The sequence below is a fragment of the Thalassophryne amazonica genome, chromosome 23 (assembly GCF_902500255.1).
Source record: "Thalassophryne amazonica chromosome 23, fThaAma1.1, whole genome shotgun sequence".
NCBI lineage: Eukaryota > Metazoa > Chordata > Actinopteri > Batrachoidiformes > Batrachoididae > Thalassophryne > Thalassophryne amazonica.
In genome coordinates this window covers 17,705,678-17,723,325 of record NC_047125.1, presented here as the reverse complement: position 1 = coordinate 17,723,325, position 17,648 = coordinate 17,705,678, and the positions used below count along the sequence as shown (strand labels likewise).

The 17,648-nt window shown below is 40.9% G+C and overlaps 1 protein-coding gene across 2 annotated transcripts in view; it reads left to right on the top strand.

Moving 5' to 3' along the window:
- Positions 1–17,648, top strand: part of LOC117505139 (inactive ubiquitin carboxyl-terminal hydrolase 53) — a 61,344-nt gene that overhangs the window by 16,252 nt on the left and 27,444 nt on the right. For both annotated transcript variants that reach the window (XM_034164687.1, XM_034164688.1), the window contains 8 exons: positions 3,357–3,449; positions 3,528–3,662; positions 4,421–4,531; positions 7,825–7,907; positions 8,159–8,243; positions 9,165–9,311; positions 12,552–12,701; positions 15,163–15,331. In XM_034164687.1, coding sequence (XP_034020578.1) covers positions 3,357–3,449; positions 3,528–3,662; positions 4,421–4,531; positions 7,825–7,907; positions 8,159–8,243; positions 9,165–9,311; positions 12,552–12,701; positions 15,163–15,331 — 973 coding nt within the window. The remainder of the gene's footprint in view (positions 1–3,356; positions 3,450–3,527; positions 3,663–4,420; positions 4,532–7,824; positions 7,908–8,158; positions 8,244–9,164; positions 9,312–12,551; positions 12,702–15,162; positions 15,332–17,648) is intronic.

The window sequence follows — 17,648 nt, the reverse complement described above, 5'->3', positions numbered from 1 at the left end:
GCTGACCTTTTGTTACCATTCTTGCTGTTTTTACCCCATAACTCCATAACATTCAGTCATAGATAGTCCAAACTATACCTTTTTGGAATACCTATGTTCAGACAAATGTGGTATAGCTTTCAATATGATTTGAATATTTTAAATTTTGACCCCTACCTGGCCGCCTATTGAAAATTCAAGTGGATACTCAGTTTTTTCAAGAGTTAAGGAGTATTTGTCCCACATTTGGTGCTTGTATCGCCATTTGAAGGATTCCTCTGTAAATATTCTGTTATCTGCTGCACTACTCAGCCAAAAAGTAATACTGAACTTCTGTACTTAATACGCTGAAACATTGTCAGAACTGTTGGAAATCAGCTTGGTGCTGAATCATTGAGTTTCAGTTTCAGGATTTTTCAAACAAACGTCATTTTGAGTCAGTCTGTTTATTTTTATTATTGTTATTTTTTAATATCTGAATTGATTCCACCAAAAATTGTGTTGGCATTGACAAGTCAATGAACTGGGGTTTCTGTGTAGGCTCTCAGTTGTCCAGGTGGTTTCCATAGTAGAGAAGCTTGAATCTTCGACTGGACTGGGTTGCTTGACGCGAGGACATTTCGCTTCAAATCGCAGAAGCTTCCTCAGCTAAAATTCTTGCTCTGGAAGTCTGACTTCTGTCTGACTCTTGTAGAGAAGAATAAAACAGAAGCCAACAAAAGCTGGAGTTTTAAACCTAACCAGACCCCTCCTAGTGAGAGCCAGACTGCTATAGGCTAGTGACTAAACAATAGCTCTAATTAGCAACTATTGTGCTGTAGTTAGCACACCTCATGGTAATGAGTCATTCACGTCATCAAGGGAGCTATCAGAAAGGCATCCATCCCATCATTAGAGGGACAGCTGTCCTGCCATTAGGTGTGCTAACTACAGAACAATAGTTGCTAATTAGAGCTATTGTTTAGTCACTAGCCTATAGCAGTCTGCCTCTCAGTAGGAGGGGTCTGGTTAGGTTTAAAACTCCAGCTTTTGTTGGCTTCTGTTTTATTCTTCTCTACAAGAGTCAGACAGAAGTCAGACTTCCAGAGCAAGAATTTTAGCTGAGGAAGCTTCTGCGATTTGAAGCGAAACGTCCTCGCGTCAAGCAACCCAGTCCAGTCGAAGATTCAAGCTTCTCTACAATGAACTGGGGTAATTTTTTAATTTCCTGTTCATAGTACACTGAATGCAGGGTGTGCACTTAAAGAAATGTATGTTGCTTATTTCAACTAACAGTTGATAGTGTCCTTGGGCATGAGGACAGCAATGACTGTGGCAAGGTGATATTTGACTCCAGTGACCTTGACCTTTGCCAAAACACACTTTAGGGGCAATTCTGTGGTTCAGTGTCATTCACATATCAAGTTTGGTTGAAGTGTGCCAAAGTAAATGGGAAGGGTGGGAAGAGATACAGAGAAAATAAAATTTTGTCCTTTGATCCCAATGACATTGTCCTTTGCCTAAGCATATACTTTAAGGGCAATTCTGGCATCAACCTACATACTATCAGTGGGCGATATGACGTAAGTTAATAGCATGGTATTTTCAGTGTTTGGATGGTGGCAGTATTGCAGGTTCTGCCTTTAATAATTATCTTATTTGAGCAAGAGTTTAACCCTGACTATTTTCCTTTTCAAATCTGCTCTTTCAAAGTAAAGATTTAGACAAAAGCCATCCTGAATCAAGGATATTTACGGCTTTGTAGCTCACGAAGGCTTAAATGAGCGTACACCCAACGCAAAAGTCTGCTAATTCACACAACACGATCACAGTTTAACCTTTTCCATGACTATATTGTGTCTTCTTGTGAGAATGGCTTTGCCAGTAACATCTGTAAGAAAGTTATTTAACAGATGTTGTGACTCACATGTGGTGCTTAGCATAACAGCAGCAGCTGGGCGGCGGGGGTGGGGGGTGTTAATGGCGTCACACATGTCCTGATGGTCACAGCCTCAGCGCGTCATCAGACTGGAATATGATTTCCAAATGAATGGATATTTGGTGTTTTATTTTTCATTGTTTTGTCAGCAAATGATAAAAAAGCTGTGTTGAGGTTTTTACGCAATCCATATCACCGTGATGACTGTGACACAGGTGTGCTGCCAATTAGAACAGTATATGCACACAGCAGCTTTGGTGGAAACTGTCCCAAGCACCCCAAAGGAGGAGTGAAATGAACAAACACATGCAAACATTTGTCAAAGCTTTGCTCTGCTAAAATATGTGGTCACATTTCAAAGCTTCGTCACCATCTGTCAGCACTTCGCAGCAGTTCATTCATGCGCTTGAAGGTTGCGTTTGACTCGTGGCTGCCGAGTCGGTTCCCTCTTCCAGTCAGCCCGCAGTGGAGTCACTCTCAGGGAGACTCTGACTCACACGGTGACACCACTGATGAACTGTTTGAGGAGGATTGTTACTTTCGGCTTTCTTACCGTCCTGTTACTTTCGGCTTTCTTACCGTCCTGTTTAAATGACCTTGGAGGCTCTGTCCTGAAGCATAAGTTCCATACACCATATGAAATTAACTGAAGCCCCTTTCACACCAGGACTGTGCAGAGTTGCATTGTGCTGGGGTTGTGCTTGGCAGGAATGTGCATAGGGGGAGAAGCTTGGCTCCATGACACTGTTTTTACAAATAAGATTCGGTACATTGGGAAAAAGTGAGAATACATCTTTTCCAGGAGTTAATGGACTTTATTTAATGTACCAGTATTGTAAGAGAACTTGAGGTGAAGGTAGAACTGCAGCCGGCGACCGTGTGAGCGATGGGTCCGTGAGGAGTTAGAGTGGACGTGGAAGCTTGGCCCGCCTCTTCTTCTTTGATGGTTTTGAAGCTTCACTGCCAGCAAAGTTCAGTGGGATGAATAAAATCCAGCAATGCGGATATGTACTGACTAAAGAAAGGAAAAAAAAAAAAAAACCTAAAAGGATTTTTTTTTTTTTTTTTTTTTTTTTGTCGGACTGGCGTAGGGTGTGTACAGTAGCGTACTGTCACATACACTCACATACAGTAGCGAAGTGTTGTCTTCTTGTCAAGCATTGACTTGTGTCCGGTATGTACTTCGAAAGTCAGCAAAAAAATTAAAGATGTTTAATTTTTTGCGTCTCATGGACTCCTTCACATCATTATGCAACTCTACGTTGGCCCGGTGTGAAAGAGCCGTAAGTCTGTATTCATATTCATCAACTAGATTAGCACTCATAATAGGGTGGAGATGATTTTGAATGGGACCACTTGCAGCGTTCATTTTCCACTCCAAAATGTACTGTAACATTTTCAATCTGAGCATCCTATTCCTGGATTTGTTCCTGTAACTGAAGCCTTAAACATTTTCCAGGTACTATGGCACTTGGACATTTTCAGGCGAAGCTTGAGGCAGCTACCTGGGCATTTCTGCCAAGGAGATTCCTGCATTTTTTGTGAACTGAAGGTAAAGTCCAATGAGCAACATATTATTATAATTTTGGCTCTTTGTTGAAAACCATACTGAATGAGTTCTTCTTTTCAGGGAATTTTCTCCCAGTTCCAGCACAGTCGGGAGCGAGCCCTGCCTTCTGACAACCTGCGTCACGCCTTGGCGGAGACCTTTAAGGACGAGCAGCGCTTCCAGCTGGGCTTCATGGACGATGCTGCTGAGTGCTTTGTAAGTTTCTGTGGCAACCAGGGTGTCCTGAGGGAGGGAGGCTGGCGTGCATGTTTGTGCGCTACCACTGCGATGCAGTTCAGGGTAATGCACTGCAACAGACTGTTTGGCGAGGTCACCAAAAGAGCTTCTGTGCCTCCCGTCAACCCCTGCCACATTTCCACCGAGTATCATCGTGATGTATTACATAAGCACCCGAGTTGTTTGAACCTCATGCAGCATTAGTCCTGCTCAGTGTTCTGACTCAGTCATGGTCTTTACACATCACTTCAAATTGTTCTGCACCTGTTTTTTTTGACCTGCAACACCTGGTGATATACAGTTATAACTATTGATTAGCAACTTTGATTTGCACAAACCGTCGTTACATTTGAGGTTAAAGTGCACATGTTTATAGGAAATTCTTAATCCTGCACCCATCTTCACCCTTGAGGATTCATCGTGTAACACGTTGGCAGTGGCATGAATGTACGTCAGGATTTATCCAGTGTCAGATTAACCGGCTGTGAAGCTGCACCCTGTAACCTTCTGCAGCTTTACCTAGCAGACTTAATTTTTTTTTAATAAACTCAAGTGCAGCCACAGGAACAACTTCCTTGTTAAATGTTGTCGGGCCTGTCGCAGCATACTTTGCCCCCTGGAATGTTGATGTTGGAAAAGATGAATTGACATTTCCTTCTTGGTTGTGACACTGCTTTCTTGCAGCAAAGTTGCAAATGCTCTGCGCTGCACATGATGGATGTCTTATTCTCTTGCAGGAGAACATACTTGAGAGGATCCACCTTCACATTGTGTCCGAGGAGACTGATGCCTGCACTTCAAAGATGTGCATCACGCACCAGAAGTTTGCCATGTCATTGTATGAGCAGGTCAGTCGGGGTTAAGAAGTATTAAATACAGTTAGATTATTGCAGATTGTGTGTTTATGTGGTTGGCTTGTTTGTCTCTAATATTATGGCGCTGCTCTACCGTGTCTTTGTTCCAACTGCGTTTACACACCCCACAGTGTTGAGAACCCACAGTTTCCAAACTGGCATTGGGATTAAGCAGCACGGATAGACGGGTTTATGAATCACTGTCTGAGGTAGTAAAAATCCAATCCGTCATGTTCTGCTGCTGGGTCGCCCCAGTGGAATTGGGAAGATGTTTCTAGTCACACTTCTCAAAGCTGCCATGGTAGCAGATAAATGGCATGGCACAAATCCCGCCCTGCCCTGCATCCTTGACTCTTAGCACTGTGTCTGTCCCACTCTGTTTTTATCTGTGATGCATGGTCGGGTGAAACCCAAATATGGTCAGGTCAAGGCATTTTTAATGAGGAGTTTCTTGGTCACCAGAAGGAAGTTGTAAATTCAGTACTTAAATCGTTTGTTTGAAAAATCTGAATTTTTGGAGAGATGAAAAGGAGAGTAGTTAGTTGTATGTCATGTTGCATTTTATTTAAAAGTCAGGGTGATTGGTGGTCCTATGCTTTATAATGTTAACTTTCAGACTTGATCATTTGGTGTAGCAGATAAGAGAATATTTACAGAGGAATCCTTAGACATTGCTCTTTTGAAAAAGCAGGGTGTCCACTTGAATTTACAATAGGCAGCCAGGTTTGACTTACACAGAAGTCAGAATTTAAAAATACTCCAGTCTTATTGAAAGGTATTCCATATTATTTGCCTGATCATAAAGATTTCAACATGGTATAGTTTGGGCAATCTATGACTGAATTCTAGCAAAAATGGTGAGAGAGGTCAATTTCAGTTTGTACAGGGGTCAAAGTTAAAGTTGCTCCAATTTTGGTACAAAAGTGGTGCAAATACTTGATTGAGCTAACAGAATTAATAAATAGAATGGTCTTGACTGCATGGTCTGCGACGTAAAGGTTAAACAATGTCAACGTCCATTGGATTTTATGACGTGGGACATATGTTACCCCAAATATGATAACTAAGTATGACACATGATGCAGACTTTTCCTTTGTGAACCCTTTTAACTCAACCAATAATTTGGATTTTCTTTTTTTTTTTTCCAAAATTAGAGCAGTTCTTAACTTTTGACCCCTGTCCAAACTACAACTGACCTTTGTCACCATTCTTGCTGTTTTTACCCCATAACTCCATAACATTCAGTCACAGATAGTCCAAACTCTACCTTTTAGGAATCTCTGTGATCAGACAAATAATGTGGTGTAGTATCCAATATGATTGGAGCATCTTTTAGATTAAGGCCCCCGTGTAATTCTTCAATTGACCCCTACCTGGTTGCCTCTTGAAAATTCAAGTGGACACCCTGCCGTTTCAAAGGGCAACGTCAAAGGTGTATTTGTGCCAAATTTGGTGCTTGCATCACTATTTGAAGGATTTTTTTAAGTTAACCCACTGCACTAATTAGTGTGTTGCTTTATAAACAGGAATCACACTTTCTGATCTTTTTAAATGCCCTGCTGTCATATTGATGGGTTCCAGGACATTATGTCATCATGCTTGCGTGTGTGGACACAAACTTCTGAACACTATAAATCATTAACAACACATGACCGACACTCGAAACCTTTTCCACAGGCACAGACTTTCAAGTCGATATGGTGATGAGATTTATCTCCAGGAAAGTCTATGCATTGTTCAATACAAAAATGCAAAAGAACATTCTGCGCATATTATACAGGCATGGCTACAGAAGAAGTGGAAAGATACTGGGCTGGCCTGTCCACCTTCCTGACCTGTCCCCATTTGAGAATGTGTGGGGAATTTTTAAATGAAAAAAGCAATTATGACAACCAGATGTGTTTGCAAGAGGAATGGGACAAAATGACACCTAAAACGCATCATTGGTTGTTGTCCTCAATGCCAGAACCTCGACTGGAGACATTAGAACGTAGTAAGTGCTTTAGCATCCCAACCTTTTTGGAATGTTTTGCAGGAATGGATGCATATTAACAAATGAAATGAAGTTGGCCACACAAAAGATGAAATATGTTGGTTCATACTGTCTGCAGTGAAACATAAGTCAAAGTAAAATGTAAGAATTGGTGTCACTGTGGGGTGTTTTTAAATTTGCATATTTCATATGTCTCAACAATTTCTCACTATAGGTACCCTGTGGGGTGTAAATTAAATGATCAGTATTATTTTTTTTTTTGTTGTTGTTTAGGACATACATATCATTGCATATCAATGAGGACAAACCTTATTTATTATTTTTTATGAACAAGTAGCATGGTAAAGTCTGCTTTTTGTGTCAAAGCACGACGGTATGAACGCTAATTTCTAGGCAGTGTAAAGTGCCACTTTTGAGAGGTGATGGACAAGTTGTCTGCCTGAGTTTGTCGCACCGCATTTTAGGGATGTGAATCTTTCAACAACTCACGATTCAATTAGATTCCGATTCTTGGGTGACGATTCGATGCAGAATCGATTTTCGATGCAAAGAGCTCTGAGAAATAGTTATATTACTTAAAAATGTTTATGTTTAAGAAAATGCAGCTTTACAAGGTTAATCAAGTGATTCTAGATGTAAATTTACTTATCTGCTTTGCTCGTTTGGAGTTGGCTGGCAGTTTAGCGAAGCGCTGGTCAGTAGTTGGCAGATACCGCTGCTCCCCTCTTTTAGCTCCGGGTGATGTAGCATGTGGGCTTTTGGATTTGAAGTGCTTCTGAAGTACTTGACTTTCATGTTGCAGATTTTGCACACTGCATAAGTCATGTCAAGCTCCTTCTTACGCAGCAAATAATAAAATCCAAAATGCGCCCAAACATTTGCCTTCAGCAAAGACGGTGCTGGCTGAATTAGCTCTTCGTCCGCCATGCTAAGCTACAGCCACTGAACTCTGCAGCTCACGAGTGTTTGAAGCATGCCGGACCACCCATCTCCCTCGCGGGGACGCTGTAGTACGGAAGCCGTTGCCTGACAAACAGTACACGTAGCGATGATTCTTGGACATTTTGGATAGATTCAGAATCATAATAAATAAGAATCGCGATTTGGACGTGAATCTTTTTTTTTTTTTTTTTTTTTTTTTTTTTACAAACCCATAATATGTTTCAAAGCACCGAAACATCTGAGATCACTCCAGAATATCACCAGTTTACCGAGCCTTACATTTGTAATCCACGTATGAAGAAGGGGGACTTGTTTTGTTATAATAAAAGTTTTTTGTTGTTGTCACTGCAGTCTGTGTGCCGTAGCTGCGGGGCCTCTTCTGACCCACTGCCGTTTACGGAGCTGGTGCATTATGTCTCTACCACCGCACTCTGGTAAAGCACAGGCAACATGAAACTTCCTGAGTTTCTCACATTTCAGCTGTCCTGATCTGCTCTCTTTTCACCGTTTGTGACTTTCTGCACATTTATCACGACTCTGTCCCTTCAATTTTTTGCTGACATTTGACACGGTGCACTTCTCCTCCCTCCCACCCACCTCCACCCGCCATATGACCCAATTTCCATTTTTCTGTCTTATCTCCTTCTTCACTTTGCTCTGGATTTTTTTTTTTTTTCTTTTTCAGTCAACAAACACATCAGCACAAAGATGAGTCTTTTGGGGAGCTCTTACAAGCAGCAAGTGCCATTGGGGACCTGCGGAACTGTCCAGTAAGTTTTTAAATGTGGTCCACTTACAAATCCAGTTGACAATTTAACAAGTCCTGTAGAATTATTTTGGACGCTTCTGTAGAACAGTCTTTACAGTCTGACGAGAGTGACAGCTTTGATTTAAACAAATTTCACATACATTGTGAAACTCAAGGAGTTAGTTGAACTCAAACCATTTGAGGAAACCGATTGCCTTAAACTATTTGAGTTTGCCAACTTAAATAAAATAATTTTTAAAAATTTAATTATTAGTTTTAGTAACTTAACTATTTATAGTTAATTAAACTTATGTAAATTTAATTTGTTTTTCCAATAAAAAAAAAGTGACAAATTTCTGCTTAAAAAAATTTGCATTATATTTTGGACTAGATTTTTTTGATGCATTCTTTGGTTTACTTGTTGACTCTGCGTTTTGTTATGACTGCCCATTCGCTCTTCCCTTGGACGCGAACTCTGGCATGGAAGTCGGACTCTCTAACCAGAAGGCTAAAACCCAGGGCTTTGGCCTTATGATCAGAAAATTCTTTTGAGCTGTTGGGATTGAGGTTTACTAGCTACATCTGCACAGCGATACCTGCTGGCCTCCGTTACATAAACTCAATTAAAATGAGTGAATGGAATGCACTGGAAATACATCACCAACACTTAAATGCCCCAAAACTTTAAATGCACTTAAAGGAACTGAGTTGTTATGACAACAGTTCATTTTTGAGTTAGTTTAATTAATGGAAATGAGTGACTATAACTTTTTTCAAAGTATGTGTGACATTAAGTTAATTATTGTATTAAAATGGAGTGTTCAGTTTAACAGTGTAGGCTTATGGTAACAGTGCTGGTTTCTGAGTTCGTCTACTTGGTAATCAGGTGATATTGTTTGACAGTAGTACTGCAGATTTATTTTCGTGTCTGTTCTTTTGCCAGAGCAACTGTGGCCAGAAGATCAGGATCAGACGGGTCCTTATGAACTCCCCACAGATTGTTACCATCGGTTTTGTCTGGGACTCGGACCAGTCAGACCTGATTGAGGATGTTACCCGGTCACTGGGACCCCTTCTCAGCCTCTCTGGGGTAAGCATAGTCTTCCAATATGAAGGAAATTATTTCTCTAGGTTTGAGGGATTGCTCAAAAATTCATGGATCAGTTATGAAAAATTTTTGTGAATAGGTTGGTCATAGGTCTTCTGACTAAAGTAACTCACCTCTTCATGAAGTGGTGAGTGGTCAGGTCTGGGAACATGCAGTGGAACTGTGAGTCATCACCTTCACCACATTATGGGCATGCTCTGAGTCCTCGGTTGGCAATGACCCTGGCAGACAACCAGGCTGTTCCCATCTCCCAAATGCAGCTATCTATCTGCTGTAGCTAGGTAATGCGCAGGCATCCTCTTGGCCTTTTCAGGTCGGTCGTCAGCTGACATTCAGCCGTTGTAGTTGATGCTCCCACACAGTGCAAGTAGGATGCCTCATTTCAGTTTCTCTAAGTAACAGCTAATTTGGCACAAACACATTCCAGTGGTATCCAAGAGTCTTCTGGAGAGAAATAGTAAAAAAGATATTCACAGTTAGACTGTTTCACAACTATGCAGTAAGCTGGGAGGCACTGGACCTTTGTTCTCTTGAAAAAGTATCGGCATGACCAAAAACCTGTATTCAGTGATCTCATGACTCCATCAGCTCTTCACTTTCACTTCTCTGTTTCATTGATATGAATGTCACTGTTGAGATAAGTGAATCACTCTACATTTAGGTGCATGTCTTGTGACAGAATCCAGGAAATCATTGAAAGCTTGGTCTTGAACCAGGACAGTCGCAAACCCAGACACTCCAACTCTTGTCAGCTTCTCACGTGCTGAAGTCAGGACATCCATTGACCCAACACCCAGGCCATGCAAACATTTAACAGAGTCGGAACCGGAACATGTCCTAGATGAACACAAGAATTCACTGGGAGGAAGTCAGACCGCCTCCAGTCTGCACACACAGCACCACAGTAATTGTGTACAGGCTGGCTCTGATGTCCAGCAGCTTAATGAGGATACTGTGAATTCTCAGTATGTCCCACATCGTAGCCAGTTTAACCTGACTTTTTGAAACACAACACCGCCGGTAATCATGCTTGCTTTCAGTGAGTACTTGAAGAGCTGGGTTGCGGTTGATGGTTGACTTCTTGGGCATGAAGTCATCTGTTTCAGACTGAATCGTGATCCTTGGAAGTACCTTACCAGGGAAAATGAGCAGTTAATACCCCTGTACTTGAGGGAGTCCAGGCAATCACCCTTTCCAGAGAAGGACAACATGTTCTCTCTTTCAGTCTGTTGGGATTATGCCTGTTTCCCAAATGGAAATGAAGATTGTTTGCAACATCAGGAGAACAGCATCTCCAACTACTTGTAGGAGGTCAGCGCCAATACCACAGATCTTTGCTGCTTTATCCAAAGTAGTCGGGAAGGCAGCTATTGTCTTCTTGCAGTTGTGATATGTGATGCCATAGTACTCTTAGTTTGTTGGACTGTAGTGTTTTAGTTCCTCTTTAGCCAGTTAAGGGTCACTGGATCATAGAAGGTACATCATCTGTTCACAGCTGCTTCAACAAATTCTTCCTTCTCTCATCTCACTGCTTTTGTGACTATAGAAGGAGCTCCGAATATCACCCACAGGGCCCACGGAGATGAAATGCCTGTGAATGCACTTCACAATAAAATCCTTTGTTGTGAAACCGAATTAAATAAATGTAGTTCTGCTATTTAAAGTTGGTCTTATCGCTGTAAAATACAGAATGTCCAAACCAGATTTTATTATGTATAAAACCTGATGAAGGTGAGAGGAAAAAAGCATGTTTATTGTTAGCAACAGGAGTTCTGTGAGATCTGTGCAGGGCTTCATGTTTCAAAAGTTCTGCTTTTTCTTTGGCTGGATATTGGATTACAAAACACACAGAAGACTTTTATACTTTGAGTGAAGCTTTTCATCTCTGTGCCTGTGGACACACACAGGTCAGAGTGTCTGAACAATAAAACGGCGTGAAAAATCTGTGTTAAAATAAATCTGGTAAACAGTGCACAGTGTTATTTCTTCTAACTGGAGTTTCACATTGACAGACCTAAAAAGAATGTTTAAATACAAGATCTTTGGAAATTATAAGTGTAAGACTTATCCAAATCAGTTTTGTGGTTCATGATGTTGTGATCATCATAATAATTATTATTATTCTGGAAAAGAACAAGACCAGAATTATTATTATTTATTTTAAATAAGTCATTTGATTTCCTGATATTTTGACTTATTTTTCATTTTTTGACTTGTCATGGGTGAAATTAGAATTTGATTTTAGCACGTCTTCTGGTTGAAAATATAACTATTACAAAACGATTTATTTTTTTGTGCAAATAAACGTACGTGGCGCATGAAGTGGGGGATTTATTTCTCTGTGAGGCGGGGCTGTTGCGTAATCAGTCCAACGCCCAGTTGGTTCACGCCTCTAATCAAAAAGCTCCTGCTGGCCACGGTCAGCTTGTCAAAAACTCCTGCTCATGTGCGTGTTTGAGAGAACATGTGGGATGAGCAGACATCACAGGAGTGGAGAGGAAAAAAATGTTTAGAATTGTATTACACACTGTGGTTGCTGCAGTATTTACTTTCCCACATGTGGCTTTGGTTGTCTTATTTGCACTCAAAAAATTATTTCTTCCTGCATTTATGTACCTGATTAAACTATGTGCAATGTTCACATAAATTGAAACAAACATTTGGCACATTTCCAGTAAATATCCCTCAGTAGCCTGTTTGAATGTGATGACTTTGTTGGCTCAGTTTAGAAGAAGAGGGCCAAATCAGTGCAGTTCAGCTGAGGACAAGCTCTCATGCCTGACACGTTACATAACTTCTCTGATGAAGTTTAGAAATCTTTTTCTTGACTGCTCCCTCTTGAGCTCTTCCATTAGCATGAGAAGAATTTGTCCAGTAATGTGCCAGAAAAGCCTTGATCCATTTGTGAGCATACCATGTGACTCGATTTAACAAAGAAAGTCTTTTGCACATTTGGAGTAAGCACAGAAGTAGAAGAAAGGTTTGTATGTTTTTGCTATTGGACCAGAGCAGCTTAGAAATCAAGCGTTGCCTTTAATGGCGCCGGCTCACTTGTACTTATTGTTGAATCGTGCCCCCTCCTCCAACGCCTCAAACCATATTCCTTATACGCACACGGAGTAACTGATTCCACTGGTTGTCAACATCCTTCACTTGGCTGTATGTTGATTGTAACCGTTGATGGCAATGAGTAATTGGCGTTGTGTGCCCGTGCGGTCGCAGCTTTTCTACAGGGTGACAGACGAGCACGCCAAAAAGGGAGAGCTGCTGCTCGTGGGGATGATCTGCTACACCAGCCGCCACTATTGTGCCTTCGCCTTCCACACCAAGTCCGCAAAGTGGGTCTTCTTTGATGACGCCACAGTGAAAGAGGTGAGAAAGTTATGACGCAAAGCTCTCCCATTGCAGCCCCCCACCGCAGAGGAAAGCACATTGATTTGCCCTTCACGATCCCATGTGTTGATTAGGTTTTATAGCCCTGAAGAAGCAGTTAACCCCCCCATCTCCAGTTGCACTGCAGTTCCACAAAGACTATACTCACAAAGTACTGCAGTAGTGCCACCGGTTAAGTTGACATGTGGCTGAGGCTGCCTAGTTACAAGCTGTGAGGGGAGTTTATTTTCATTTGTCATCTGTTCCCCTTTTGTTTTCTGCACATTTGATTCATTTTGTGAGTGTGTACACACACACACACACGCACACACGAGGCAGAATTTTTGCCTCACACTTTTCTCCAGGACTATGGCGCAGCAGCTGGCTGGCTTTGTGTCAGTCCATCAGCAGCTTGTGCTGCATGTGCAGCCCACCCCCAGTTAAGATGGAGGATCTACTGTTGTCTGCTTCTGCCAAGTCCATACCTGGAAGGAAACTTGGCAGTCTTTCTGCGACTGCCCAAGTTTCATCCACGAAAAGAACTACTGTGGCATGTGACGTACAGAGCAATAAAGCCATTATGCTATTCATCTCACTGCTGAGTAAACTGCAGGTGTTAAAATGTCTCTTAATCAAAGTTTCTCAGGACTTACTGGGTATCTGGATGGGGAATATACAGCCATTTTTACCAGGGATGGTTATGTTGAAGAAAACTTTATGCATATGTTAAACAGTGTTGCGTTTGCCGTTACCATTGCGATATATGGTCATAACGGCTATGGGAAATGCTAACAGCGCTTGATGTGTAGTTTGAAAGGAGCATTCCATTTTGACAAGAAGAAACCTTAAGCTGTCCAGACTTCATTGGGTGGCAATATGCTTTGATCATTCTATCAAGAAAGGGTTGAAAAGGCAGAATGACAAACCTACGTTAAACTTTAGAATGGCTAAATACAGCCATGTTGGCACAACAATATCTGATTTATTCCAGTTTGCTTCACATCCAGAAATCTGGAAATTGCAGCAAATGTTCATTTTGGCTATCTGGTTGAGGCTAATCATTAGCAGTTAATGCTAACTGTTAGGGATGCCACAGCTGTCAACAATGTCAACCACAGTTGGTGCATCTGCATACGTAGTACGCTGAAGTACCATTGCATACACTAATGCTATATGCAGTTTTTTTTTATTTGCCGATGCATCAGATTGACGCAATGACAGGCCTAAGTAACTAGTATGTACAACATCCGATAATTTCCAACAACTTGATTGTCCAACTGTCTGGATTTTGTGAAAATCCCAAACAATTTATTTCTGAAGAGAAAATGACACCAAAAACTTGCAGCTAACATGTCTGAATCCAGATCCACATGTATGACTTGCCCTGCTGCCTGTGTTCCCTCTTGACCTTTTTAACCATCTCTCCCTCTCGTGCTTCCCCCCACCCCATTCCTTTCATCATTTGTTTAATTAAGGAGCACATGAGCATCTGTTAGCCCGCAGCCTGCCTTTGTGGTGCCTTTGTGGCGAGACGCACACCTTTCACAGCTTAGCTAATGTGATTGTACAATTTTGGCCTCAGTTGTTTTCAACATCCAAGACAAATTAAACTGTGCACAAATTTGGGAGCAGTTGCATTGGTGGAATGTTTTGTATCACCGGTCAGGCGTTTTTTTTTTTTTTTTTTCTCTGTTAGACTGTGGTTATAAATAATGTTCCCATGTGGGAACGCAAGCAACCAATCTTGTACAAAGTCCTTTTCTGAATTGATCAAAGCCATTGATTAGCACTGTGAAAATACGTGTGATTAATATAATTATTGGGTCACCCATGAGAAAGTTCTTTATGAAGCCTCTTTTATTTCTCTTAATTCAGTTGATTTGTACAACAAATTTAGTAGACAGGTGCAGTACTGTTCAGACAGTGTGTGGAACAATGTCTGTACCTATAATCATAACAAGCTGCTAAATACTCGTATGACATAACTTTTCACTCTAAGTACATAATTTATTTTCGATGTACATAATTTACATAATACATATGTACATAATTTATTTTTGCAGAAATTAGATTTTATCAGGTTTTTCCCAGTTGTTTTTTTTATTGTTTATTGTGGACTGACCATCGGTATGTGGTGTCATTACCCGGGTCATCTACTGCCAAAAATATTAAGTTTGAAAATGAGGTTTGTAATTCTGTTGTAGTAGTAATAATGTCTAGGCTACTTTTTCCTGGAAGAAGTGTTCCTGCCTTGCATATGAGGTTTTCCTGGTCACCTGTTGTTGAATACAAGAAAAGGACCAACCTTTTTTGTTTTTTCTTTCACCCAGAATTTTTATCCTAAGTATTTACAGAGTATGTACATGTCAGATTATTGTTAGATTTTCAGATTGTTATGTAGTCTTACGTCTGTTAAAATTGCAGCTGTGTTGAGCGCTTCGTGTTCATTCTTCTTCTCCAGATTGGCTCCAAATGGAAAGATGTGGTCTCCAAATGTATCAAAAGTCAATTCCAGCCGCTTCTCCTCTTTTACGCCAATCCAGAGGGGAGTGCAATCATTACAGATGACACCTCGCGACACAGCAGCGGCCGTTCAAACCACAAGAACCCTGTTAATGGTGAAGTGCCAGGTATGACATTTTATCTCCCAGTAAATGTCCCCATGTTGTGTACATTCTCAATTTTGCCTTTTTATTTGTCTCACAAAATTATTTAAAACTGTCAGCTATTACATGAAAAATGGTTTCGTGAATATTATACATATTCCAAACAGTGTTGCCAACTGATTTGGATTACATCCAGTAAGACTGAGTCATCAAATCAAATCAATTTTATTTATATAGCGCCAAATCACAACAAACAGTTGCCCCAAGGCGCTTTATATTGTAAGGCAAAAGCCATACAATAATTACAGAAAAACCCCAACGGTCAAAACGACCCCGTGAGCAAGCACTTGGCGACAGTGGGAAGGAAAAACTCCCTTTTAACGGGAAGAAACCTCCAACAGAACCAGGATCAGGGAGGGGCAGTCTTCTGCTGGGACTGGTTGGGGCTGAGGGAGAGAACCAGGAAAAAGACATGCTGTGGAGGGGAGCAGAGATCAATCACTAATGATTAAATGCAGAGTGGTGCATACAGAGCAAAAAGAGAAAGAAACACTCAGTGCATCATGGGAACCCCCCAGCAGTCTAAGTCTATAGCAGCATAACTAAGGGATGGTTCAGGGTCACCTGATCCAGCCCTAACTATAAGCTTTAGCAAGTAGAGAGGGTGTCTGTCTCCCTGATCTGAATTGGGAGCTGGTTCCACAGGAGAGGAGCCTGAAAGCTGAAGGCTCTGCCTCCCATTCTACTCTTACAAACCCTAGGAACTACAAGTAAGCCTGCAGTCTGAGAGCGATGCGCTCTATTGGGGTGATATGGTACTATGAGGTCCCTAAGATAAGATGGGACCTGATTATTCAAAACCTTATAAGTAAGAAGAAGAATTTTAAATTCTATTCTAGAATTAACAGGAAGCCAATGAAGAGAGGCCAATATGGGTGAAATATGCTCTCTCCTTCTAGTCCCTGTCAGTACTCTAGCTGCAGCATTTTGAATTAACTGAAGGCTTTTCAGGGAACTTTTAGGACAACCTGATAATAATGAATTACAATAGTCCAGCCTAGAGGAAATAAATGCATGAATTAGTTTATCAGCATCACTCTGAGACAAGACCTTTCTAATTTTAGAGCTATTGCGCAAATGCAAAAAAGCAGTCCTACATATTTGCTCAATATGCGCATTGAAGGACATATCCTGATCAAAAATGACTCCAAGATTTCTCACAGTATTACTAGAGGTCAGGGTAATGCCATCCAGAGTAAGGATCTGGTTAGACACCATGTTTCTAAGATTTGTGGGGCCAAGTACAATAACTTCAGTTTTATCTGAATTTAAAAGCAGGAAATTAGAGGTCATCCATGTCTTTGTCTGTAAGACATTCCTGCAGTTTAACTAATTGGTGTGTCTTCTCTGGCTTCATGGATAGATAAAGCTGGGTATCATCTGCGTAACAATGAAAATTTAAGCAATGCTTTCTAATAATACTGCCTAAGGGAAGCATGTATAAAGTGAATAAAATTGGTCCTAGCACAGAACCTTGTGGAACTCCATAATTAACCTTAGTCTGTGAAGAAGACTCCCCATTTACATGAACAAATAGTAATCTATTAGATAAATATGATTCAAACCACCGCAGCGCAGTGCCTTTTAATACCTATTGCATGCTCTAATCTCTGTAATAAAATTTTATGGTCAACAGTATCAAAATTACTAGTCATTACTAGTTAAAGTTAAAGGAATACTCGGCTCAATAGAGCTCTGACTCTTTGTCAGCCTGGCTACAGTGCTGAAAAGAAACCTGGAGTTGTTCTTATTTTCTTCAATTAGTGATGAGTAGTAGGATGTCTTAGCTTTACGGAGGGCTTTTTTTTTTTTATAGAGCAACAGACTCTTTTTCCAGGCTAAGTGAAGATCTTCTAAATTAGTGAGACGCCATTTCCTCTCCAATTTACGGGTTATCTGCTTTAAGCTGTGAGTTTGTGAGTTATACCACAGAGTCAGGCACTTCTGATTTAAGGCTCTCTTTTTCAGAGGAGCTACAGCATCCAAAGTTGTCTTCAATGAGGATGTAAAACTACTGACGAGATAATCTATCTCACTCACAGAGTTTAGGTACCTACTCTGCACCGTGTTGGTATATGGCATTGGAGAACATAACAAAGAAGGAATCATATCCTTAAACCTAGTTACAGCGCTTTCCGAAAGACTTCTACTGTAATGAAACTTATTCCCCACTGCTGGGTAGTCCATCAGAGTAAACGTAAATGTTATTAAAAAATGATCAGACAGAAGGGGGTTTTCAGGGAATACTGTTAAATCTTTAATTTCCATACCATAAGTCAGA